At 39.6% G+C, this 25,973-nt stretch overlaps 1 protein-coding gene across 1 annotated transcript in view; it reads left to right on the top strand.

Moving 5' to 3' along the window:
* Positions 1-15,936, top strand: part of FH (fumarate hydratase) — a 38,658-nt gene extending 22,722 nt beyond the window's left edge. The window contains exons 5-10 of the mRNA XM_065876951.1: positions 2,329-2,511; positions 4,695-4,860; positions 5,990-6,193; positions 7,774-7,901; positions 12,880-13,033; positions 15,565-15,936. Coding sequence (XP_065733023.1) covers positions 2,329-2,511; positions 4,695-4,860; positions 5,990-6,193; positions 7,774-7,901; positions 12,880-13,033; positions 15,565-15,707 — 978 coding nt within the window. The 3' untranslated portion in view covers positions 15,708-15,936. The remainder of the gene's footprint in view (positions 1-2,328; positions 2,512-4,694; positions 4,861-5,989; positions 6,194-7,773; positions 7,902-12,879; positions 13,034-15,564) is intronic.
* The last annotated feature ends 10,037 nt before the right edge of the window (positions 15,937-25,973 follow it).

Here is a 25,973-nt window from a genome sequence, read left to right as displayed (position 1 = left end):
TTTCGCTGTTTGATTTATATTTTAAAAACTCTTTCTTTTGAAATATAAAATTATTTATAAGAATTGCAAAGATACTTCAGAGTTCCTGTATACCCTTCAGCCAGCTACCCGTAATATTAAATATTTTACATAACCCTAGTACATTTGTCACACTAAGAAATTAACATTGGTACAATACTCTTAATTAAACAGGCTTTATTAGGATTTCCCTAGTTTTCTATTGATCTCCTTTTTCTCTTAACCAGGATCCAGTCCATGCTCCACATTGTATTTAGTCATCAGATCCCCTTAGTCTCCTCTAATCTATGAAAGCTTGTCTTTTGTCTTTGTGACTCTTGAAAGCAGTGGCCAGGTATTTTATAGAATGTCCCTCAATATGGGTTTGTCTGTTGTTTTCTCATGATTAGACTGAGACTGTGGATTTTTGGAAAGACTTATAGAAATGAAGGGCTCTTCTTGCATCGTATCAGGGGTACATGATAGCAACATGACTTGGTACTGGTGATGTTAACTTGAATCACTTGGTTAAGATGGTGTCTCCCTGGTTTCTCCATCTTCTATTCTCTATTTGGTAGAAGTAAGCCACTGTGTCCAGCCTATACTCCAGCTACTACACTTAAGCTCCACTTCCTAAACGGAAGAGTATCAAGACATTTTTGGACATGTGTTAAGATTACCACAGAATTAATAGAGAACTTTGAGGCTATTCAAATAGCCTCTTTCTCCTTAAACTTTTGCCTATTCATTTTAACATTCATCAGTGGATCTTGCCAATAACAACTACATTAGTGTTTCAGTAGTGATTTTCTGTTTCCCTCATTCTTTCTACATTTATTAATTGAAATTTTTCTGTAAGGAATACTGTCTTCTCTCTCCCCTGACATTTATTTATTTAATCATTTATGTATATCAGTATGAATTCATTAATATTTTTTTCTTAAGGTTATAATCTAATATTTTTGATACTTATATTGCTACTCGTATTGTTGCCACAGAGCCACAGCTTGTTGGCTCCTGTGTCCTTTGGACATGCCACCATCCTTTTTCTTTTTTAAGGCACTGATTAATTTTTTGCACTATAAGATGCTCCAGGCTTCTCATCTTGTATTTTTCCTGCCCTAGCCCTCATAAGCACTTATTTTTCCAAAGAGCTCTTGGAGGATCTTATAACTTATTGGGAAGTGATATTTAAAAATCAAGATCTGGGTTCTGAGTATAATTTAATGTATTTTTAAGTAGTGAGGAAGTTTTTTCACATAAGTCCATTGTATGAAGGATTTTGCAAACCCAAGTCTCGCCTTTAAATGTGAGTTTATCTTTTTTTTTTTTTTTTTTGTGGGCGGTACGCGGGCCTCTCACTGTTGTGGCCTCTCCCGTTGCGGAGCACAGGCTCCGGACGCGCAGGCTCAGCGGCCATGGCTCACGGGCCCAGCCGCTCCGCGGCACGTGGGATCTTCCCAGACCAGGGCACGAACCCACGTCCCCTGCATCGGCAGGCAGACTCTCAACCACTGCGCCACCAGGGAAGCCCGAGTTTATCTTTTACATACACTGAAGTCTGAAATCTACTTCAGAATAATCTAGTGTGTATGGTCAGATGGAGGAGTGAGGTGGAGTTATAGATGAAACAAGATTGGCTGTATGCTAATTGTTTGAATTCAGGTGGTAGATACATGAGTGTTCATTATACCATTCATCCTACTTTTGTAAGTAGTTTGATAATGTCCATAATACAAAGTTTAACAAATGAGTAATGAATATATTTTTTTAAATAGCATCGTAATTTAAAAGTATGGGTTTACAGTTGAGGAAAGAGCATGGAGTTTAGACTACCTGGTCAGGTCCCAGTTCTGCCAACCATAAAAATTTTGGCAAGTCACATAATTTCTTTGACAGTTTAGCTTTTCTATTTTTAAAGTGGTGACCTACCTCACAGAATTTTCCTCAAGTTTAGTAAAGGAAGAAGTGTTTGTGAAAGACTGTATGTGCTATTTAACTGTAAGATATTTGATTATTGCTATCCTTACATACATTTGCTAGTTGTACTTCTCTATGTCTTGCTGTCATTTCTTAGCAAGCAGATAGAGTAACGTATAATACATTCATTGTAGGTGGTATATGTAATACAGTCCTAAATACCTTCCACAAAGGAAATCAGGTTGCTTCTTATTTGATCCTAAGTGATTTGCCACAGGTAAATGTAATTGAGTACTAAATAGCCAAGTTTTGAGTAGTCATTTAGTGAGATTTTTAATTGAGGCATTCAAGTTTGGTTTATTTTTGCCTCTGATTTAACATTTTACATTTCTTTTGAAAATTTTCCAACAGAGCTCAAATGATACTTTTCCCACAGCAATGCATATTGCTGCTGCAGTAGAAGTTCATGAAGTACTGCTACCAGGACTACAGAAGCTACATGATGCCCTTGATGCAAAATCCAAAGAATTTGCCCAGATCATCAAAATTGGGCGTACTCATACACAGGATGCTGTTCCACTTACTCTTGGGCAGGTATATTGCATGCAATTAGATTTGGTTCAATTGCGAGCTTGGTACAAATGGCCAGCATATTACCCTCTAAATCACACTGGTTTAAAAGACCAAATTTATAACAATTCAGTTCAGTGACAGATGATTCTGCATTAACCAGTCAGTAGTTTTTATTGGTATCCACTCAGAAGAGCAGAGCATACAGGCTATGAGCCAGACTCCACATCAGTCTACTTGAGTTCAAATCTTACTTTGCTATGTGCAAACTATTGGACCTTAGGAAAATTATTTAGCCTTTCTGTGCATCAGTTTTCTGAGCTGTAGAATGAGGAAAATATCTCTTTCATAGGATAGTTATGATGTTCAAATAAGCTGATTCATGTAGAGTGCTTAGAACCGTCCCTGACACATTATAAGCACATGTTGGTGTTAGCTGTCATCATCGTCTTCATCAGTATCATTATCATAATTTCTTCCATTGTCTCTCTTACTCAAAATTAGTAAGTTCTTTAAAAATTAATTTTAAAATGATTAAATGGGGCATATCTTACTCTTTACAGTTGTTTTGGCCACATGTAAAAGAGGTATTTCTCTCTTTTCCAAAATACCAGAAAGTATTTTTATGTTTCTTTATTGATACTTTAAAGAATGCCTAATAGTATACATTGCAAAGGAAATACAAGGAACAGTTTTTGTCTCAGTTAAGTTCACTCCAGTTTGGGAGGTAGGACATATGCAAATTCTATATCAAGTATCAAAAGATAGGTATCCAATAACAGTATTTTTGTAGAAATTCAGGTGAGGGAGAGAGTTTGGCTGCTGGTTATTTGGAAAGATTTCATTTGTAGTTTTGTTCAGATGACAGCAAACACTGAAAAAAAACTTGATCAATATACCTTAACTTTATCACGGAAGGAATGAGGAAAACTGGAAGTGATTAATTGACATACAGATGATATGACTAAACTGAGCTTGCTAAATTAAGTTGTTCCTTAGGCTGTATCTTATTTCTCTTTACATCATTGGCTCTTAGTACCATGCATAATTTCTAAGGAGATACAGTATATGTTTTTGAAACTTTTGAGTATCCCTCTGGATACTCCTTTTTGTGTGTGTTACATGTAGGAAAACCATTATATGCTAAAGTCTGGTTGGGCCATTTACTCAGCCTCCTATGTAAAATCATCATTCTTCGTATTATGACAGAAAGTTTTTTTTTCTCTTTGATTTTATCTTATCAGAAGCATTTATACTTGCTTTTATTGTAATTGTCTTTTGAGGTTTTTGAGTGCAGTTTTTTTCCTCAATAAAAATATATTCCTGAAGTGAATCCAGCTGGTGTATATGTAAGTGGTGTTAGATCAGATGGATCAGGTCTACCTGAAAGGAGTTGTATCTTCTAAAACATTTTCTTTAGAGCAGTGTGAAATCCTAGTACTAATCAAAATTATTCATGATTTTTCAGTGTTTTTAGGCAGGAAAAAAAGATTTAGTGTAACCCTATATCCCAGCTTGCTCAGTTGAGTTCTAGCTTATGCCTTCTGTCCTTACATAATTCTTGATAGGGCCCTTGCTATGTTCTAAACATGATGAATTCTGTGTTTACTTTACTTAAAGGATGTTATACTGTGGGAACCAGTGTGGCATTAATAGCAGAATTAAAATGCATCTTGAAGCTATAGTCTTAACTCTAACCTGTTACCTTCTTGTGCTGTTCAGTGAGTCACGTAGCTTCTTGAGTCCCTGTAAAACATCCTCAAATTCCATATCAGGTTTTTTAACTGAAATTGTACGGAGGATATTTCTATGTTTGCATTTTTCTTGAGGGGATTCAGTTTTTTTCTTTCTCAGAGTTGTTTGAGATACACCAAAAAGTAAATAATTTACAAATAAACCAATAATTTAATCTAGTAAAGTTTTTTTTTTAATGTCCTGTGTTGTTTTTCTTTGCTTTCTATGGAAAGACTAGTTTATAAATAGGCCACATGTTATCAGTGGCATTGTCTACCTGATAGGTTTATAAATTCTCTTTCTCTCCTATACTTTGTTTATTGTATGAATCAAATAATACAGTTACCACTTGAGTAGCTTCTAATTTTGTACCTGAAACGTGTTTTTTAAAAACTTGAATTTAATGTAGTTAGAGTAACTTGTATGCCATTAGAAAATTATATATTCTCACCTTAATTTCTTTTGCTTTTCAGGAATTTAGTGGTTATGTTCAACAAGTGAAATATGCAACAACAAGAATAAAAGGTGCCATGCCAAGAATCTATGAGCTCGCAGCTGGGGGCACTGCTGTCGGTACTGGTTTAAATACTAGAATTGGCTTTGCAGAAAAGGTTGCCGCAAAAGTGGCTGCACTCACAGGTAGGTGATAACACGGTTTATTACTCATTTCCATTATACTAGTCTGTATTTTTCTGGGTGTTTCTGCTTTGAATTCTTACAAATTTAAAGTTAGAAATAATATTTTCCCATCAAACATGTACTTTGTGTCTATTTCAGAAGTTGTAATGTTAACCTTTTGCTTTTTTAAAGTTTTCCATCTGTAAGTTCATACAGCATTAAAATCTGTCAGTGCTAATTTGCTTACTATCTGGTAGTATTCAATTATTTTCCATTTAAAGCTGTTTTGAATACTCATTTTCAAAGCAGGAGGAATCAACTGATGGTTGAGAAATTCATTTGAATGACAAATATGTTAGAGATTGACAGGCTTAATTTCTTTTTTTCCTATGGCATGCTGTGACATTTCTTTGAATTAATGACCTTTTTGAATTTTCTTTCCTTTAGTAGAGTACTGTGCTCTTGATAATGATAACTGTTATTAGAGCTATTATCTCCAGAAAACTCTTATTAAGATGCAGATATTACCAGAGAGTTAGGATACAGATAATTATACAATGCTTATTATTGCTTACTAGCAGAGATTTTTTTAAATCAAATTTTAATCAAGAAGAACTGTATTATGGGGTTTAGAATATGTAGATTTTTAAAAATTTGAACATGGGAGAGATTGAGAATGTCTAACTCATTCTGGCTCCCTAATCTCTCAGAGGACCTTGTGGGTCCTGGCTAGAGAAGAGAATAGAGCACCTAAAATAGGGGCAAAATTGTACTAGGAAAGGAGTGTGGAATAAAGCAGAGTGAATTTTACCTACTTTTCCTCTTTACTCAAGCGTAGTCAGGCATCAACACAGGTGTTTGCAGTAGGATAATGTTTTTTCTTTTAATATTTTATATTTCTTTCAACATTTATTGTACTTGTTCTTTTTATCTTTTAAGTGTGCTAACATCATCAGATTTTCTACCCCTTTAGGACTTCTTGAAGAAATGTAGACAAAGCTTGAGTCTTAAGCATTTTTTTCTGAAGTAAGATTTTTATTCTGTTCTTTTTTTGCTTTTCATATACTGGCACTTTCTGTTTAACTTGCTGATATTAGAAAAATGTTGAATTTTACCTGTTAACTCATATAGGTTATTATTTTTTCTTCAGGCTTGCCTTTCGTCACAGCTCCAAATAAATTTGAAGCTTTGGCTGCTCATGATGCTTTGGTTGAACTCAGTGGAGCCATGAACACGGCCGCTTGCAGTCTGATGAAGATTGCAAATGATATTCGTTTTCTGGGTTCTGGTCCTCGCTCAGGTCTGGGAGAACTGATTTTGCCTGAAAATGAACCAGGAAGCAGTATCATGCCAGGTAATCACATAGCTGGTAAATGTCAGAACTGGAACTTGACTAGAACCCAGGCATTCTCATCTACAAAGCATATCTGCTTTTGTTTTAACGTGATCTCAAAGTGGATAGGGACATGTGTGGTGCCCTTGTTTCACAATGTCTTTGTGGGCTGCTTTTGATCAGGACTTCTGGGGACATCACCCAACAATATAGGAGAAAAGAATTTTAGTTAGCAGCATGTATTTTGATTTCCACCTTAGAAAATATGTAATAGTTTTATCTTTCACAATCCAAAGCAAATAGAATTCTAAAACAGGCTGTTAAAGTGATCTGCATGGGATGAATAAAGATGAATTATATCAAATGCCTCTTATTTCATTTTTTGCTTTAGGTTTTGGCCAGTTAGGTAAGGGAGGCTCCACAAATATGGTTGGGGCCTTGCTTTATTATATGTCTTACTTTATTTAATGAAGTTGGATTTCCTTCTTTTCTTGATGTCTGGATTCCAGTAAGTCATTTGGTGGACTCACTTGATATTCATGGAATCCAGTGGAGAAGTGTGGGCAGTACTGTTAGATGAATGTAGCTGGGTGAACAGTGACATTTAAGGAGTGCCTAATGAGTTGACTTCAGACTGGAGGGATATCTTGGCAGCAAGCTGAAGGGCTGTGCCCTTTCACCACTTTACTGGTGACTGAGGGTGAAGGTAGAGAATATGTGTTGATCATATTAGCAGATAAAGTTGAAATAGCAGTACATCAGATGACAGAGTCTAGATTCATAAAGGACTCTGTAGTTGGACTAAAACTGACAGGAGTGAAAAAGAAAGACCTGACTACAGATTCTTTTAGATCTAGGCATGTGTAGAATGAGAAAAGATCTGATTTTAAAGTATGTCATGTTGAAAAATGACATGAGTTCAGTTGATTGCAAATTCAAGGTGATTACCTAAAAAAGAGAAATGCAGAGTCACAGATAAAGAACTAATCTTCCCACTGTGTTGCTTTGTACTTGTCAGAGGAATCAGGGATGTTCGGTTCAAACTTGAGCTTGTCAGAGGAGTGTTACAGGGTGGTAGGGTTCTGGAAACACAAATAGGAAAATTCCAGCTTAACATCAGTTTCCTCTGGGAAGCCTCTCAGATGTTGGTGAGGTGCTTCTTTTATAAGTATTCCCATAGCAGTCTGCACTTCTCTGTATTGACCCCTTATCTATTATAATTGTCAGTTCTCTCTCCCTCGCCTCCGAGTTCTGTGAGGGCAGGGGCTGCATCCTTCTTCCTCACTGTTGTATATTCAGTGCCTGGCTCCATAAATATTTCTAGAGTGCATGTAAGCCATGAAGGTGAAAAGAGCTATATTTACTGTGTAGTTGTAGGTACTCTACTTATTAGCCATTGCATGATTCAGAGTTTCTGGCTACATGGTTTGTTTCATTAAACAGCACTGATGGTTGGGACATTGCTTTATTATATGTCTTTATTTAATGAAGTTAGTTTTCCTTCTTCTCTTGGTTATTTGATATAAAACCTAATCTTAAACTCATATTTGAAGCCACAAGTGTGTTTGATGTGATTTCTCTCTTTGGCGGTTTTCTTGAAGGCAAGGTGAACCCCACCCAGTGTGAGGCACTGACCATGGTTGCAGCCCAGGTCATGGGCAATCATGTCGCCATTACCATTGGAGGCAGCAGTGGACATTTTGAGTTGAATGTTTTCAAGCCATTGATGGTAAGCTTTAAATTTGATTTTTAATGTCTTTAACCAAAAGCTAGTTGTCTTGGTTTCTGTCTTTCATTAAGGTTTCCTACAGTTCTTTAGGTACTTGGATAATATACCTAGCAGTTGGAAGTTAAACATATGTTAATGTTAGAAGACTAATCCTGTATATTTAATTAGGTGACTTTTAGCTTAAGTAATTGGTGGTTTGCTTTTATAATAGGAAGAAAAATTCTGGAAGTAGGGTATAGGTTTCTTTCTTTTCCCTCACCACTGGGGATGCCAATTGTTAGAAATAAGTTCCAGTCTCCTCAGTTAAAAAAAAAAAAGAAACTCTCCTTCCAGCCTGTCTCCTTCTCATGCTGCTGCTTTCTTCCTCTCTCTGAATTCAGCCTTTTTAAAGAAATACCCACTCTCACTCTCATTTGCACTGCAGTCTGGCTTCCACCCCTGCACTTATGTTTGAATTGTTCTTGTAGCACTTGTGACCTCTTGAGTCCAGCAGACATGCCATGGCTCTCAACTAACATCTGACCTTGACTTGTTGCTCTTTGAAACACTCTTTGTCCTTGGTTTCTTCAGCACTTTCTCTCCAGTTCTCTTCCCTTTCTCAAGGCTTTCTTCCATTGGTTTTACTCTTCCACATACCTTGAAAACATTGTGTCCACTCAATCTATTCTTTTTCCTTCATCTTTCTGAAGACAGAACAAAATGGCATCATCTTTTATCCAGTTTCCCCAACTTCAGATAATGGAGCTATTATCATTTACAGTCCTTTATTTGTGTGAAGTGTTATATCTAAGTATATATTAGAGGCTTATTTCCAGTTTGTGTCTGGTGTAAAGTCTGATTTTAATTTAATAAGAATATGCAAATAACAAATATTAAGTGTATTCATTCAGTGTATTCATCAACTATTTATTGAGTACTAGTCTGTGTCAGGCACTGTACTCATTGCTAGTGATAGAACAATGAACAAGACAGATTTTTTTTTTTGCCCTTATGGAATGTACATTCTGGTGGAAAATAGAAAGAAGACAGACCAAAGCACAACTCAGACTGATAAAATTTTTTTTTAATTAATTAATTTATTTTTGGCTGCATTGGGTCTTTGTTGCTGTGCATGGGCTTTTTCTCTAGTTGTGGTGAGCAGGGGCTGCTCTTCATTGCAGGGTGCAGGCTCTAGGTGCACGGGCTTCAGTAATTGTGGCACATGGGCTTAGTAGTTGTGGCTTGCAGGCTCAGTAGTTGTGGTGCATGGGCTTAGTTGCTCCACAGCATGTGGGATCTTCCCGGACCAGGGCTTGAACTCGTGTCCCCTGCGTTGGCAGGCAGATTCTTAACCACTACGCCACCAGGGAAGCCCCAGACCGATAAGCATTTGCTTTCAGGTCAAATTCCAAACAGTTAACACCAGCTGCCTGGCAAATATATGTGCATAACAATAAGTGTCTTGCCAAATTTTTTTAAACAAAGGTCTGTTTTGTTTTTAATAGAAAATAAGTCAAGATAATCAACATTTGCCATATAATAAAGTCATTAATATCAAATTAAACCTTGAAGTTCTGTGTCTTCTACTAGAGGCCATTGTTGGGAGTCTGGTTTTCAGACCCTGGGATTTTAGACCACAGAGATTAGGATGTGGATATATATCTTAATATATATTGGAAATGTTAGCAGAAAGAAAAAAAACTGCTAAAACAAACTAATTGACTTTATACTGTTTTAAAATACTGTGTGAAAGGTTATTTTCAAGGGATTATGGAATATTTGTTTTGTTAAGCATAAAAAATGTGATCATTAAGAACTGAGAAGCCCTGATTTCACTGATTGCCTCAAGCTCACGCTAAACTTTTTTCTTTTTGAATTTTATTTTTTTCTACAGCAGCTTCTTATTAGTCATCCATTTTATACACATCAGTGTATACATGTCAATCCCAATCTCCCAATTCATCACACCACTACCACAACCCACTGCTGCTTTCCACCCTTGGTGTCCATACGTGTGGTCTCTACATCTGTGTCTCTATTTCTGCCCTGCAAACAGGTTCATCTGTACCATTTTTCTAGATTCCACATATATGCGTTAAAATATGATATTTGTTTTTCTCTTTCTGACTGACTTCACTCTGTAAGACAGTCTCTAGATTCATCCACGTCTCTACAAATAACCCAATTTCGTTCCTTTTTATGGATGAGTGATATTGCATTGTATATATGTACCACCTCTTCTTTATCCATTTGTCTGTCGATGGGCATTTAGGTTGCTTCCATGACCTGGCTATTGTAAATAGCGCAGCAATGAACATTGGGGTGCATGTGTCTTTTTGAATTATGGTTTTCTCAGGATATATGCCCAGTGGTAGGATTGCTGGGTCACATGGTAATTCTATTTTTAGATTTTTAAGGACCCTCCATACTGTTCTCCATAGTGGCTGTATCAATTAACATTCCCACCAACAGTGCAAGAGGATTCCCTTTTCTCCACACCCTTTCCAGCATTTGTTGTTTGTAGATTTTCTGATGATGCCCCTTCTAACTGGTGTGAGGTGATACCTCATTGTAGTTTGACTTGCATTTCTGTAATAATTAGTGATGTTGAGCAGCTTTTAATGTGCTTCTTGGCCATCTGTATGTACTCTGGAGAAATGTCTGTTTAGGTCTTCTGCCCGTTTTTTGATTGGGTTGTTTTTTTTAATATTGAGCTGCATGAGCTGTTTATATATTTTGGAGATTAATCCTTTGTTGATTCATTTGCAGATATTTTTTTCCCATTCTGAGGGTTGTCTCTTTGTCTTGTTTGTAGTTTCCTTTGCTTTGCAAAAGCTTTTAAGTTTCATTAGGTCCCATTTGCTTACTTTTGTTTTTATTTCCATTACTCTAGGAGGTGGATCAAAAAAGATCTTGCTGTGATTTATGTCAAAGAGTGTTCTTCCTATGTTTTCCTCTAAGAGTTTTATAGTGTCCGGTCTTACATTTAGGTCTCTAATCCATTTTGAGTTTATTTTTGTGTATGGTGTTACGGAGTGTTCTAATTTCATTCTTTTATATGTAGCTGTCCAGTTTTCCCAGCACCACTTATTGAAGAGACTGTCTTTTCTCCATTGTATATCCTTGCCTCCTTTGTCATAGATTAGTTGACCATAGGTGCGTGGGTTTATCTCTGGGCTTTCTATCCTGTTCCATTGATCTATATTTCTATTTTTGTGCCAGTACCATATTGTCTTGATTACTGTAGCTTTGTAGTATAGTTTGAAGTCAGGGAGTCTGATTCCTCCAGCTCCTTTTTATTCCCTCAAGACTGCTTTGGCTTTTCGGGGGTCTTTTGTGTCTCCATACAAATTTTAAGATTTTTTATTCTAGTTCTGTAAAAAATGCCATTGGTAATTTGATAGGGATTGCATTGAACCTGTAGATTGCTTTGGGTGGTATACTCATTTTCACAATATTGATTGTTGTTCTTTAACTTTTCTAGATCCTTGTTAAACATTTCTTGCATCTTCTCGATCTTTGCCTCCATTCTTTTTCCAAGGTCCTGGATCATCTTCACTATCATTATTCTGAATTCTTTTTCTGGAAGGTTGCCTCTCTCCACTTCATTTAGTTGTTTTTCTGGGGTTTTATCTTGTTCCTTCATCTGGTACATAGCCCTATGCCTTTTCATCTTGTGTATCTTTCTGTGAATGTGGTATTTGTTCCACAGGCTGCAGGATTGTAGTTCTTCTTGCTTCTGCTGTCTGCCTTCTGGTGGATGAGGCTGTCTAAGAGGCTTGTGCAAGTTTCCTGATAGGAGGGACTGGCGGTGGATAGAGCTGGCTGTTGCTTTGGTGCGCAGAGCTCAGTAAAACTTTATTCCACTTGCCTGCTGATGGGTGGGGCTGGGTTCCCTCCTTGTTGGTTGTTTGGCCTGAGGTGACCCAACACTTGAGCCTACCCAGGCTCTTTGGTGGGTGGGGCTAATGTTAGACTCTGGGAGGGCTCACTCCAAGGAGTACTTCCCAGACTTTCTGCCGCCAGTGTCCTTGTCCTCACAGTGACACACAGCCATCCCCCGCCTCTGCAGGGGACCCTCCAACACTAGCAGGTAGGTCTGGTTCAGTCTCTTATGGGGTCACTGCTCCTTCCCCTGAGTCCCAATGAGCACACTACTTTGTGTGTGCCCTCCAAGAGTGGAGTCTCTGTTTACCCCAGTCCTGTCAAAGTCCTACAATCAAATCCCGCTAGCCTTCAAAGTCTGATTCTCTAGAAATTCCTCCTCCTGTTGCCAGACCCCCAGGTTGGGAAGCCTGATGCGGGGCTCAGAACCTTCACTCCAGTGGGTGGACTTCTGTGGTATAAGTGTTCTCTAGTTTGTGAGTCACACACCAGCAGTTACGGGATTTGATTTTATTGTGATTGCACCCCTCCTACCGTCTCATTGTGGCTTCTCCTTTGTCTTTGGATGTGGAGTATCTTTCTTGGTGAGCTCCAGTGTCTTCCTGTCGATGACTGTTCAGCAGTTAGTTGTGATTCTGGTGTTCTTGCAAGAGGGACTGAGAGCACGTCCTTCTACTCTGCCATCTTGAACCAATCTCCTCATGCTGAATTTCTAACCTCTGCATCTTTGTTTCTCTTCCTTCTGCATAGAAGATTCTTTTTCCGTCTCTGGCTATTTAAGTGTTCTCCATCAAATAAAACTTTATCAACTCCTACAACTGGAATTTATTTCTCCCTCTATGCTCTTTAACATTCCATACTTGTATTTTATAACACCACAGACTATCTTGTGTTTTATTTATTTGTATTCATGCCTTTATACCTCTTAAAAGGGCACTTCGGTGCCCTCAGATGTTTATAATTTCTTTCATATTTGTTTTCTTGGGTATGGTGCCTTACAGGTTGTAAGAGTGCTATATGTTAATTGTATTACATACTCATTTATGAATCGCAAATAATGTGTTATTGAACAAAGAAAAAAGTTAGGCTTAATAAGTTTGTCTCTCTCTCTTAGATTAAAAATGTGTTGCACTCAGCCAGACTGTTGGGGGATGCATCAGTTTCCTTCACAGAAAACTGTGTGGTGGGAATCCAGGCCAACACAGAAAGGATCAACAAGCTAATGAATGAGTCTCTAATGTTGGTGACAGCTCTTAATCCTCATATAGGTATGTGTTTAAAGAATAATAGTGTCATTTTGAATACAGTTAAAGGCTGAAAATTTTTTAAGAGACTACTGGATCAGTGTTTGTGAACGACAGATGTCTTTTGGACAATCTCTTAAGACATTTCACATTGTGTTGAAAGACGCTATATATATATAACCTTTATGGTATCATATTGCTTCCAAAATCTTGATTGATTATGCTTCATTTTACTTGAAATGTGCTATGTTCAGAAGTAGAACTTTAAACTTATTTTAATCTTAATGGAATTCAGATACTGTGGGACGCTAAATTCAGATATTAAGTGTCCTCTCAGTTTTTAATGTCACTAGGTGGCACTGGCTGATTAACAACACTGAATGAATTCGTTTTTCTACCTTCTCTAGATGCTATACTATACTTTGTTTTTGTTGTTTTATTCAACTCAGAAATGGATTAAATTAAAAGAAAAAGGGTTATGTATGCATAGCTTATAGGGAAAGGGGGGAAATACAAATATTTTGTCTAAAACCATGGCTTTTGTGTTGCAAGCCTTTTCCAGATTTATAAATATTTCATTATGTAGATTCAAAAATGTTAGCTTGGATTATAGATTGACTAGTGATCCCCATTAAATACACTGTTTTGTCATGGATTTTGAGGCATTCATTGCATTGTTATAATGTGTTAAAAGCCTTTTCCCACCTTCTCCTTACTGCTGAGCTGAGGTTATTAACATATTCTTTGATTTTCTACATTAGAACAAGTTATGATGCAGTCATTTGGTGGGATATGATTACTGTTTTAAAACAGTCTTACTTCAATAATCCTGAACTTTCAAGGCTGATTTTATATTCTTGGCTTCATGTCAAGCTGTAATTTCAAGTCTTATAAAGTTAGAGCTCATATAACTGCTTCAGGTAGCTCTGAGCCCAATATGCTATCTGCTCTTTGGAATAGTATTAAGATTGACAGTAATACTGGGTTCTTTTGGAATAATTGTACATCAGCATTCAACTGGAGAGATATACAGAGGAACCCAAAGGCGTATGTGAGAAATGTTTCATCACATATATACTTCAGAATTTGTTACAGAAACATTTGGAGGTACTCCTAAAGCAGAATGATTGATGTCTTTCTTAGACAATTTAATGTGAGGTAAAGGCCATACAAGGATAAGTAGGCAAACCACACCTTACTGGTTGACAAAGCATGAGCCTTACAACTCCACATCATGGGTTCTGTTTGTGCTTATATATAACAGGCTGATTGGTAATCATGTTTTGTGGGGCTTGAAGAAGAGAACTGAAAGGGTTAGCATAATGCATAGACTTTAATGTCATTATTAACATAAAAGTACAGAATGTCTAATATTAACCCCAAAGGTTTGACATGAGAATTCTTTCTCTCAAAGTTAGTCTGACCAGTAAATGCCCTTTTCAACATGCTTAGCATTCACAAATTAATTTTATTAACTATGTCCATAATATGTTTATAGGTAGATTAATTGCATACTACACATAACATCTTGTAGGTGGTTGATAATTGCACATGACACATAACGTGTTGCTTGGTCAATAATCATATTGCTTCAGCAGGCTTCTTCTCTCTGATCATAGTCCTCTAATCCTGGGTTGGTTTTTTCTGTTTTTTTTTTTTTCTCTTTCACTGGTTTCATTTTTGTTTTTTCCCTTCTTTCTGGTTTTTGCCTTCTTTTTTTGTTGTTGTTAACATTAAACCGAGATAACTTGCAGAATTGCCCTGCCCCTATCTTTATTAACTGTAAAAGCAAGTAACTTTGAAGTAAACAGTAGACCTGTGATCTCTTGCACAAGTATATATTTATACTAAAACTTGTACCCTTGTAATGTCTGGAAGGAGGCCAGGGCATGGAGTGCTGAACCAGAGAGAGATGTTGGAAGCAGCCCTGAAGGCTCATCTCTCAGAGCCCTGCCAGCCCTTCCCTCATTGTGAGAGGACTCTCCTCTCTTTTCCCTCTTAGAGCCCTTTACCATATAGTTCCTGGTTGTGCAGTCCTGTATTTTCTGTAGTGCTGCAGCACTGAGCTTGTTAATGCTTTGTTAGAAAGATAATTTTTCTGGTTAAGCATGCTATTGAAACAGCACATTTATACTAGTCAGATGTATACTTTTATCTCTTGGTGCCATTATATATGTGTGTGTGTGTGTGTGTGTGTGTGTGTGTGTGCGTGCGTGCGCGTGCGTGTTTGTGTATGTGTATACATATATATCGAGAGAGAGATGCATCTATGTGGATATATTTTCCGCCTTATGAAAATATCTGGGTTAGTGGGCAATTTTAATTTAGGGACAAATCTTGTAGAAAGGGAAGTATGTATTACTTCAGAAAAGTAAAGGTTTTAGTCCATGTAAGAAATGACAACTATCAAGATAATCCACTGCTAAATATTTTTAAGATTAAAAAATGTTTACTTAAGAGACCAGTAGCATTAAGTAAATAATAACGATTACCTTTTGCTTTAGAAAACCAAGTTTCACTATTAACTCCTACATCGCCTTTAATTTTTTCTTTAGGGTATGACAAAGCAGCCAAGATTGCTAAGACCGCACACAAAAATGGATCGACCTTAAAGGCAACTGCTATTGAACTTGGCTATCTCACAGCAGAGCAGTTTGATGAGTGGGTAAAACCTAAGGACATGCTGGGTCCAAAGTGATTTAAATAAATTCATAATAAAAATTATTGTCATATAAAATAAAAAGTGAAACAGACTCCTTATATTTCTTAAACAAAAATGGATAAATGTGAAAGGAAACTGCTATTGAACTTGACTGTCTCTAGCAGAGCAGTTTGGTCAGTGTATAAAATGCCAGGACATGCTAGGTCCAAAATGAATTTTAAAAGTGTAAAATAAAATAATTAAATGTATAAAATCAAAAGGAAAACAGACTTATTTTTCTTTTATGTTAATTGACTCATATTATATAGTTGAATCTGTGAGTTTTGTGTATGGGTGTTTACCATTTCAAATGTTTTAAAAGAGCCATATCAGTTTTTAAAGAGTTGTAATTTTTTGGGGTGGTTTTTGTTTTAAAAAAATTCCCCTATAGTAAAAAAGTACTTGTTAGCTCATTCCCAAGTTAAGTCTTCAGACATCTTTTATTTTCCTGTGATTTGGGAGCATAAGCTGACCAAGCATTTGCCCTCCTAAGTGGGGTTGTGAGTGGTTTGTATGTGTGTACGCGTCATGCATACATGCATGCATATATATGGAATATATATATGTACACATATATAAGGAAATAGGATAGATTAACAAAATTAAAACATATATATCCTATGTGCTAATTACACAGACACACACACCTGATCTTATTTAAATTATCCTAGGAAGACTGAGTTAAGAATTATAGGACATGGATTAAAAAGGATAAGGGGTGCAAGCAGGAAGCTTGGAAAGAAAGGGAGGGTGTCACGGGAGTGAGTCTTGCCCATCATCTCTCTGTGCACCTCTCAGTGCGAGGATTTTTCAGCAGGAGTTCATTTGACACAACCTCAGGGAATTTTGAATTAGCAGTTCTAGGGAGATCCAGGTTAAGTTGATTTAAACCTGGAACTGAAGGCTTTGTTTAAAATAGACCCAACCTCAATTATGTAGGGAGTTGGAACAATTTGTTCTTTTTTCCCCTCCCACATGTATAATAAATAACAGGATTATGAAGAGAGTGATTCCCACTGGCTAAAGCATCTCATCTGTAAGTAGTACTCTATCAAGTGTGTTTAAAAAGAAAAAAAAAGGAATACTTACTCCTGATACTTATTCTTGGAAAATTAGGCTCATTAACACCAACTCTGCTGTGGTATTTAGAAGATAGCATATATAGCATTTTTAAAAAATAATTAAAATTCTAATATAATGTTCTATGTCAATTGTACCTCAATTTTTAAAAGTTGTGTGAGTATTGTGATGAAAAATGAAATTATATTCTTACAAATAATCTCTTAAGCTTGAGTGGATATTCTTTTTTTATTGTAAAAGGGATTTCAAACCTTTTAATGGAGCCCATAGGATCTACTTTTAACCCATGCAGTATTGTTTTTGGCAGTGTTTTTCACATGGTGATGATGTGATGCTTGTGCAGTTTGATTTCCTGTAGCCTATTTTGTTTAAAAAAAAATTATTGGAAAAAATCATAAAACAAAATCAGATTGTGCCTGGAACTCAATAACCAAACTGGCAACTGTTCTATAGTTGTGGACCTGAATGATGTTTTGCCTGAGCAGGCATCCTCAATCTAAACAAGCTGTCATTGGAGGGCTCAACTAGAAACATAACCACTTATGTAATAAAGATAATAGCAGATCAGGTTTGTAGCCTCAAACAGTCTTTGTACAGCTATCTGCTATATCCTAGCATATTATGAGCCATCATTGAATCCTTTGAGCTGACAGTCATCTTTGTGTGATGTTAGTGAAGTAAAACACTGGGCTTTATGGTGAAATCCTACATAAGCGTTTTAGGATTCCCTGTGAGAGGGTTGTACTGAAAATCAACTTCAGTATTTGTACACTGAGGACAGTGTTGTCTCATGGGACGTTTGGCAATGTCCAGAGACATTTTTGGTAGCACTGAGGAAGGAGTGCTGCTGGCATCTAGTGGGTGAAAGAGATGATGCTGAACATCCTATAATGCACAGGACAACCCCCAACAACAAAGAATTGTCCACCTCCACATATCAATAGTGGTGAGACAGAAACGTAAACCCCAAAGCTACTATCTCTGGAAATGCTCACTGTTTAGTTAGGCTTCACTGTTTGCTTGTGTGTATTTATATCCTGGCATTGCAGAGACTTTATTAATTGAAACTATGAGGTATCTTAGATGTGAGCATGAACAGAAAAGTGTTAATGAAACATTAAGTGATCACAGTGCTCATGGCTTGGAATGACCTACACCCAGCAGGGTATGCAAGGATTTGTGCTGGATAAACATAATGGGGGTGAGGGGCTGTCAAGTACTTGTGAAAACGCCAGGTAAATATGTTTCAAGATGGAGACGAAAACAATCCATTGATCCTTAGCAAACATGTAGAATGCCAAGGGGCTTACTTGAGCAAACACATTTCAGAGGAGGAAAGTCATGGGACTTACGAACAGATCAGTCTAGAACTACACCAAACTTGCCACACAGACGCAGCAGGGAAGTTCATAGAAAGCCACGGGCTAAATTTACTCATTTAACTGTTTCATTTGGTTGACAGCAAAAGTATATATTCACAAAAATTTATGAGAATATTTCATACTCAAGTATATTTTAAAGATCATATGCTTGAATATGGCTGTTATATCTCTTCAACTGTCCTATTGGTCTATAACTACAGCAGCAAGAAATCTTGGAGAGACAAATTTAATGTTTTTTTAAAAAGACAAGATTAAAACTGGTAAGCTAAAATGAATTAGTTTATTTTTAAGCAAATTCATTAAATTGGCCATTTAGCAACTGACTTTTTGAGCAACTAACCTAGAGCTGCTTCCATCTGCAAGCTGGGTGAGATGAAAGAAGCTGCTGATCATTGTCTGCCATCTGTTTTGTCAAGAAGCAGAGCATCAAGATCACAGAACAACTGTGTGAAGCCAGGCAGATGAGGACATTGTCTTGGTATCTTCAGATTACCCTGGAGATAACCTGCTGACACTTTACCCTGCTCTTCAGGGCTTTCCACAAAAGACGTAACTATGGCTACCCAGCCACAGGCCAAGATGCTGAGTACCAAAGGAGCTCATTAAAATCTATTTGCTGTATTAGCATCAAACATATTCATAAGCCTATGGAATCCGGGATTGAGAAGACCTCTGTCCCTAGGATTAAGGGGTGGGAGATAATGAAATATGTTTCCTATATAAAACACCATACTCTAATAGACAATACTCCTCTCTAGGAACTTGTGGTCTGGGACTTCCCTGGCAGTCCAGTGGTTAAGACTTCACCTTCCAGTGCAGGGGGTGCAAGTTTGATCCCTGGTCAGGGAGCAAAGATCCCACATGGCTTACAGCCAAAAAAAACAAAACAGAAGCAATATTGTAACAAATTCAATAAAGACTTTAAAAATGGTCCACATAAAAAAAATCTTTAAAAAACAAAACTTGTGGTCAAGTGTGCATCATCTTGCCTCAGTCAGGTGAGAAAGGGGTTTAGAATGAAGAGTTTTTGATGAAAGCTACACATTGTCATCAGTAACTTGGGGCTAACTGTCATATCAAGACATTTAAACAAAGGTGAAATTTGAAGCTGTAAAAGAGAATGGCCAAGGAAAAGGCAAAAGGAAAATGAGAGGTAACCACTGAATGAGATAGATGTGGCCATGGAGGTTAAATTAGAATGGTTCAGTCTAGATGCTAAGGCAGGAGAAGGGGGAAGCTGGTAAATCCAGTGGAGTTCAATTTCACCTCAGCTGCTTACTAGTCATGTTCCTGGCCACCACTTTATGTCTATAAACCCATTTCCTTATCCCTAAAATGGAGTTATTGATAACATATTTCATACTTACAAAGTACCAAGCGCAATCCCTGCCTCAATTAGCTTTCTCGGTTTCCTTCCCTGAAGAGAATGGACAAAATTACTAAGTGTTAAACAGATTTTAAAAGGTAAAATTGGATTAGCCATTTTTTCCTTCAAGAAGACTGTTCAGCCATATAATTTATCATCCAAACTGGAACACTTTGTGTTCCAGAACAAAAGGAGGTGCTAAGCTAATTTAAATCGTATAATATTTTAAAAATTTATTGACCAAAAAATTTTTATCATATTGGTGGACCTATAAATAATGCTACTCAAAAGTTAAGTTTAAAAATAGATTTTTCTCCAAAATACTAAAAACATTTATGAGTATGTGTGTACATTAAAAGGCAAAAATTTTAAACGATTATCTGAACAATAAAAATTAGAGAAGCAGGACTTCCCTGGTGGCGCAGTGGTTGGGAGTCCGCCTGCCGATGCAGTGGACCCGGTTCGTGCCCCGGTCCGGGAAGATCCCACATGCCGCGGAGCGGCTGGGCCCGTGAACCATGCCCGCTGAGCCTGCGCGTCTGGAGCCTGTGCGTCTGGAGCCTGTGCTCCACAACGGCAGAGGCCGCGGCAGTGAGAGGCCCGCGTACCGAAAAAAAAAAAAAAAGTTAGAGAAGCAGAGTGACATCAACATCATGACTGGGTGAGATGCTCTCTTTATCTCTTCCCCTTCAATCTACAACCAGTAAAACATTAACAACTCAACAAAGATTCCTCTGCCCAACACACTGGGACACTGGAGAATTCCACATATCTGTACATCTAAAGGTGGCTAAACTGGAACACATAGAGGAGGTGGAACTGGAGGAATAGCAGAGGTGGTGCCTGCAATTGGGGCCCTCCGATTGCAGCAGCTGAGCCTACAGCCCCAGAAAACCTGGTAGCAGCAGGGGAGGCTGCACACACAACTCTGGCCTCCCAGCCACAGCAGTGCCCACAGTCACAGATAACTTGGCAGCAGTGGAAGCAAAACCTGTGCTCCCATCCCTCCAGCCGAGGAGGCACCCGAGAATCTGGTACCCCGCTCCCTGACCACACTAGTGCAGCCCATGAACCTGACAACACTGGACATGGCAGAAGTGCCCACAACCCAGGCAACCCCCCAACCCTCCACTCCTCCCTATAATGGTGGAGCCTGTGGCTCAGGAAATTCCAGATGCGACATAAGCGCCCACCATCCTGGTACCCCAGGCAGTGATGCCAGAGACAACAGCAAGGCACAAATGACCCTGGAGCACAGCAACGACAATGAGGGCACTGAGCATCAACTCTGGCAAAGGCAGTGCGTGGAAAGTGCTGGCTCTCAAATATAGCCAGAAGTAGCTCAAGCAAGAGAAACCAAAAACTTGTGCTATAGCACCACCTTCTGGAAAACAAAAGAAAAGCCTCTAATTTCTAACCTGTTGAATCCTTAGACTCAAGGGGTTTTTTTGGTTTTGGGGGTTATTTTTGCGGTACGCGGGCCTTTCACTGCTGTGGCCTCTCCCGTTGTGGAGCACAGGCTCTGGACGCGTAGGCTCAGCGGCCATGCGTCACGGGCCTAGCCGCTCCGCGGCATGTGGGGTCTTCCCGGACCAGGACACAAACCCGCGTCCCCTGCATCGACAGGCGGACTCTCAACCACTGCGCCACCAGGGAGGCCCTAGACTCAAGTTTTAAAAAGCTTTGTGTAAAGGTGTTCACTACTTCAAATGTGCCTGGGGGAGGGGGGCAAGATGGCGGAGGAGTAGGAGGACATGGAGTTCATCTCTCCCCACAGATGCATCAAGAATACATCTACAGGGCTTCCCTGATGGCGCAATGGTTGAGAGTCCGCCTGCCAATGCAGGGAACACGGGTTCGTGCCCCGGTCCGGGAAGATCCCACATGCCGCAGAGTGGCTGGGCCCGTGATCCATGGCCGCTGAGCCTGCGCGTCCAGAGCCTGTGCTCCTCAATGGGAGAGGCTACAGCAGTGAGAGGCCCGCGTACCACACACACAAAAAAAGAATACATCTGCAAATGGAACAAGTCTCATAGAGCACTGGCTGAACACTAGCAGAGGACCTCAGACACCTAAACGGACAAGAAAGATCCCCGCATAACTGGGTAGGATGAGAGAAAGAAGGGAAAAAGAGGAGAGGAAGTGGGACGGGAACGGCAGCCCTTTGGGGGGCAGCAGAAGGAAAGGAGAGGTTCCTGCATCCGGGGAGACCCCTCACCGGCGGCGAGATCAGATGGGACAGAAGGGGAGCTTTGGGGGCTCTTGCAAGACAATGCAGCACCAGGTCTGTGGCAGGACAGAATGAGACCTACACAGACAGTCCGTGCCCCAGCCTGAGATGTGTGTCCCCAGTGCAGACGGGGGCTGGGCGCTGGAACGAGGGGTTTGGGGAGCAAGCCCAGGGAGAGGACTGCTCTTGGTTTCGAGGAGACAGCCTGAGGGGATAGGAGTGAGGAAATCCGCAACCAGAGAGTGTGGAAGAAACCCGACTGCCGTGGAAGTAAAGCGGCATCGTTAAGTGACACGCAAGGGGCAGAGCTGCCATTACAGTCTTTCTCCCCATGCACTGGCCCCTGCCTCCCTGGCCACTAGGAGGGGCCCCCACCAAGGCGGCTTTCTCGCGCCTGTGACCTGACGCTAGGAAGGGCCCCTGCTGGGGCCTCTCTCTCACACCCACAACTGGGTGCTAGGAAGGGCTCCTGCTGAGGACAACTCTCTCATGCCAGTGGCCACTGGCTCCACCACATACCAGTCACTGCCAGGGCTCCAGCGACCCCAGCCACCATGGTGCCTCTGCACCCCCTCCTCACCGGGGTGGACTCCTGTGCTCCAAGGAAGCCTCAGGAGCAAACCCCTGTGGGTGGCCCACAGGTGGAGGTGGGACTGAAAACACAGCTGAGCCCCAGGGACCATGCAACTAAGGAAGAAAGTTTGAAATCTCTCCTCACAGCTGCACAAACTGCAAATTGGCACCTGTTCAACCGGCCTTGTAAACTTAGCACCTACAGAACACCTAAACAGACAACAAGTGCTCCTGCAGCCAAGACAGGCTTAGCTTTAGCAGCTATAGACTTTGTGAGCACATACACATGGGGGTTGGGCCAGGCTGGAGTTGAAGCTGCCCCATAGCATGCACAGCAGGTCCAGATCCATGATTACTGCAATTCTGGGACCTGACTTAGGTGGATCTATGCTGGTGGCCTGGTGAAAACAACATCTGAGAGACACCAGAGTCAATTGCTGGCATACCCACAGTTAAGGTGGGGCCTAGAGCAGTGCCAACAACAGTGTAATCTGAGAGCTCACACAACAGGTGAAAGGCACAGCCACAGGTGAACAGGTCCAGAGAAGGAATACTCAGTGGCTTCCCTCCCAGTGGGGGTGCTCCAATCCCACCTACCTCATACCGCAGATCAGATACACAGCTGAGAAACAGATCTGGGGGCATACTCCAACAAATAAGGAACAGATCCTACCTCTGACAGGGCAGCAATAACCACAGAGCAAAGGGTAGGCCGTGCTCAATATCCAGTGCTGGCTCTGTTCACCGCAACATCAGTCACACCTCCTATAAAGGAGATAACGGCCAGCATACACTGAGGAAAGAGGTGGCAGACATCTATGGTTAAAAACAACCCTCACACCAAAAACTATTAAACCCAAACAGGCTACACAGGGAAGTTCCCACATAAAATAGCCCTCCAAGACAGTCTGAGGGTCTGGCATTGGGCAGAAGAAGCCCCAGAGCATTTAGCCTTGAAGGCCATCAGGGCTTGAGTGCATGAGCTCCACAGGGCAGGAGAAACAGAGACTCCACTCTTGGAGGGCACACATAAGATCTCATGTGCACTGGGATCTGGCACAAAGCAATAGTGCCATAGGAACCTGGGCTACACTTACCTAGGGGTCTTAAAGTGTCTCCTGGGAAGGTGAAGGTCGACTATTGCTCACTGTGAGCGCAAGGACACTGGTAGCAGAAGTCCCAGGGAATATTGATCAGAGTGAGATCTCCTGGAGGTCCACACTTCTCCACCAAGACCTGGCCCCACCCAACAAACTGCAGGCTCCAGAGCTGGAATGCCTCAATCCAGACAACCACCAAGATAGGAACACAGGCCCACCCATCAGAAGACAGGCTGCCTAAAGTGATACTGAGCTCACAGCCACCTCAAAACACACCCTTTGACATGGCCCTGCCCATCAGAGGGACAAGACCCAGCTCCACCCAAGAGACGGCAGGCACAAGTCCCTCCCACCAGGAGCCTGCACAAGCCCCTGGACCAACCTCATCTACCAGGGGACAGACACCAGAAGCAAGAGGAATTATGATCCTGCAGCCTGTGGAAAGGAGACCACAAACATAGAAAGTTAGACAAAATGAGATGACAGAGAAATATGTTGTAAATGAAGAAACAAGATAAAAACCCACAAGAACAACTAGATGAAGAAGAGATAGACAATCTATCTGAAAAAAGAATTCAGAGTAATGATAGTAAAGATGATCCAAAATCTCAGAAAAAGAGTGGAGGCACAGATGGAGAAGATACAAGAAATGTTTAACAAGGACCTAGAAGATTTAAAGAACAAACAAATAGAGATGAACAATACAATAACTGAAATGAAAAATACACTAGAAGGGATCAGTAACAGAATAACTGAGGCAGAAAAAGGAATAAGTGAGCTGGAAGACAGAGTGGTGCAAATCACTGCCACAACAGAATAAAGAAAAAGAAATGAGAGTCTCAGAGAATTTGGGACAATATTAAATGCACCAACGTTTGCATTATAGGGGTCCCCAAAGGAGAAGAGAAAGAGAAAGGGCCTGAGAAAATATTTGAAGATATTATAGCCAAAACCTTTCCCAAAATGAGAAAAGAAACATTCACTCAAGTCCAGGAAGTGCAGAGAATCCAATGCAGGATGAACCCAAGGAGGAACACACCGAGACACATATTAATCAAACTGACAAAAATTAAAGACAAAGGAAAAAATAGTAAAAGCAACAAGGGAAAAGCAACAAATAAAATACAAGGGAATCTCCATAAGGTTATCAGCTGATTTTTCAGCAGGTCAGAAGGGAGTGGCACAATGTATTTCGAGTGATGAAATGGAAAAACGTACAACCAAGAATACTCTACCCAGCAAGGCTCTCATTCGGATTCAAAGGAGAAACTGAAAGCTTTACAGAGAAGCAAAAGCTAAAAGAATGCAGCACCACCAAACCAGATTTACAACAAATGCTAAAAGAACTTCTCTAGGTGGGAAAGAGACCAGCAACGTAAAAAACATTGTACATACATAGACTGCTAAATCAAAACCTCATGAGATATGCAAACCCAAAAACTGCAATAGATACACACAAAGAAAGGAAAAGCAACCCAGACACAACACTAAAGATGGTCATTAAACCACAAGAGAAGAGAACAAAAGAGGAAGGGAAGAAAAAAGACCTACAAAAGCAAACACAAAACAATTAAGAAAATGGCAATAAGAACACACATATTGATAATTACCTTAAATGTAAATGGTTTGCTCCAACCAAAAGACACGGACTGGCTGAATGGGTACAAAAACAAGACCCATATATATGCTGTCTACAAGAGACCCACTTCAGACCTAGGGACACATACAGACTGACAGTGAGGGGATGGAGAAATATATTCCATGCAAATGAAAATCAAAAGAAAGCTAGAGTAGCCATTCTCATATCAGACAAAATAGACTTTAAAATAAAGACTGTTACAAGAGACAAGGAAGGACACTACATAATGATCAAGGGATCAATCCAAGAAGAAGATATAACAATTGTGAATATATATGCACCCAACATAGGAGCAGCTCAATATATGAGGCAAATGCTAACAGCCGTAAAAGGGGAAATTGACAGTAACACAATAATAGTGGGGGACTTTAATACACCACTTACACCAATGGACAGATCATCCAGACAGAAAGTTAATAAGGAAACAAATCCTTAAATGACACAGACCAGACAGACTAAACTGATATCTATAGGATATTCCATCCAAAAGCAGTGGAATACACTTTCTTCTCAAGTGCACACAGAATATTCTCCAGGATAGATCACATCATGGCCCACAAATCAAGCCTCAGTAAACTTAAGAAAATTGAAATCATATCAAGCATCTTTTCCAACCACAAAGCTGTGAGATTAGAAATAAATTGCAGCATTATTTACAATAGCTAAGCTATGGAAACAACCTATGTGTCCATCAACAAATGAATGGATAAAAAAGGAGTAATACATAAATATACAATGAAATATTACTCAGCATAAACAAAGATGAAATCTTGCCATTTACATCAACATGGATGGACCTTGAAGATTAATACTCAGTGAATGCTTCACTAATGCTAAATGAAATAAATCAGACAGAGAAAGGCAAATACTGTGTGATTTCCCTCATATGTTGA

Source organism: Phocoena phocoena, chromosome 1 (genome assembly GCF_963924675.1).
Source record: "Phocoena phocoena chromosome 1, mPhoPho1.1, whole genome shotgun sequence".
Taxonomy (NCBI): domain Eukaryota; kingdom Metazoa; phylum Chordata; class Mammalia; order Artiodactyla; family Phocoenidae; genus Phocoena; species Phocoena phocoena.
The sequence above is the reverse complement of the archived record's forward strand: the minus strand, read 5'-3'. Positions and strand labels throughout refer to the sequence as shown.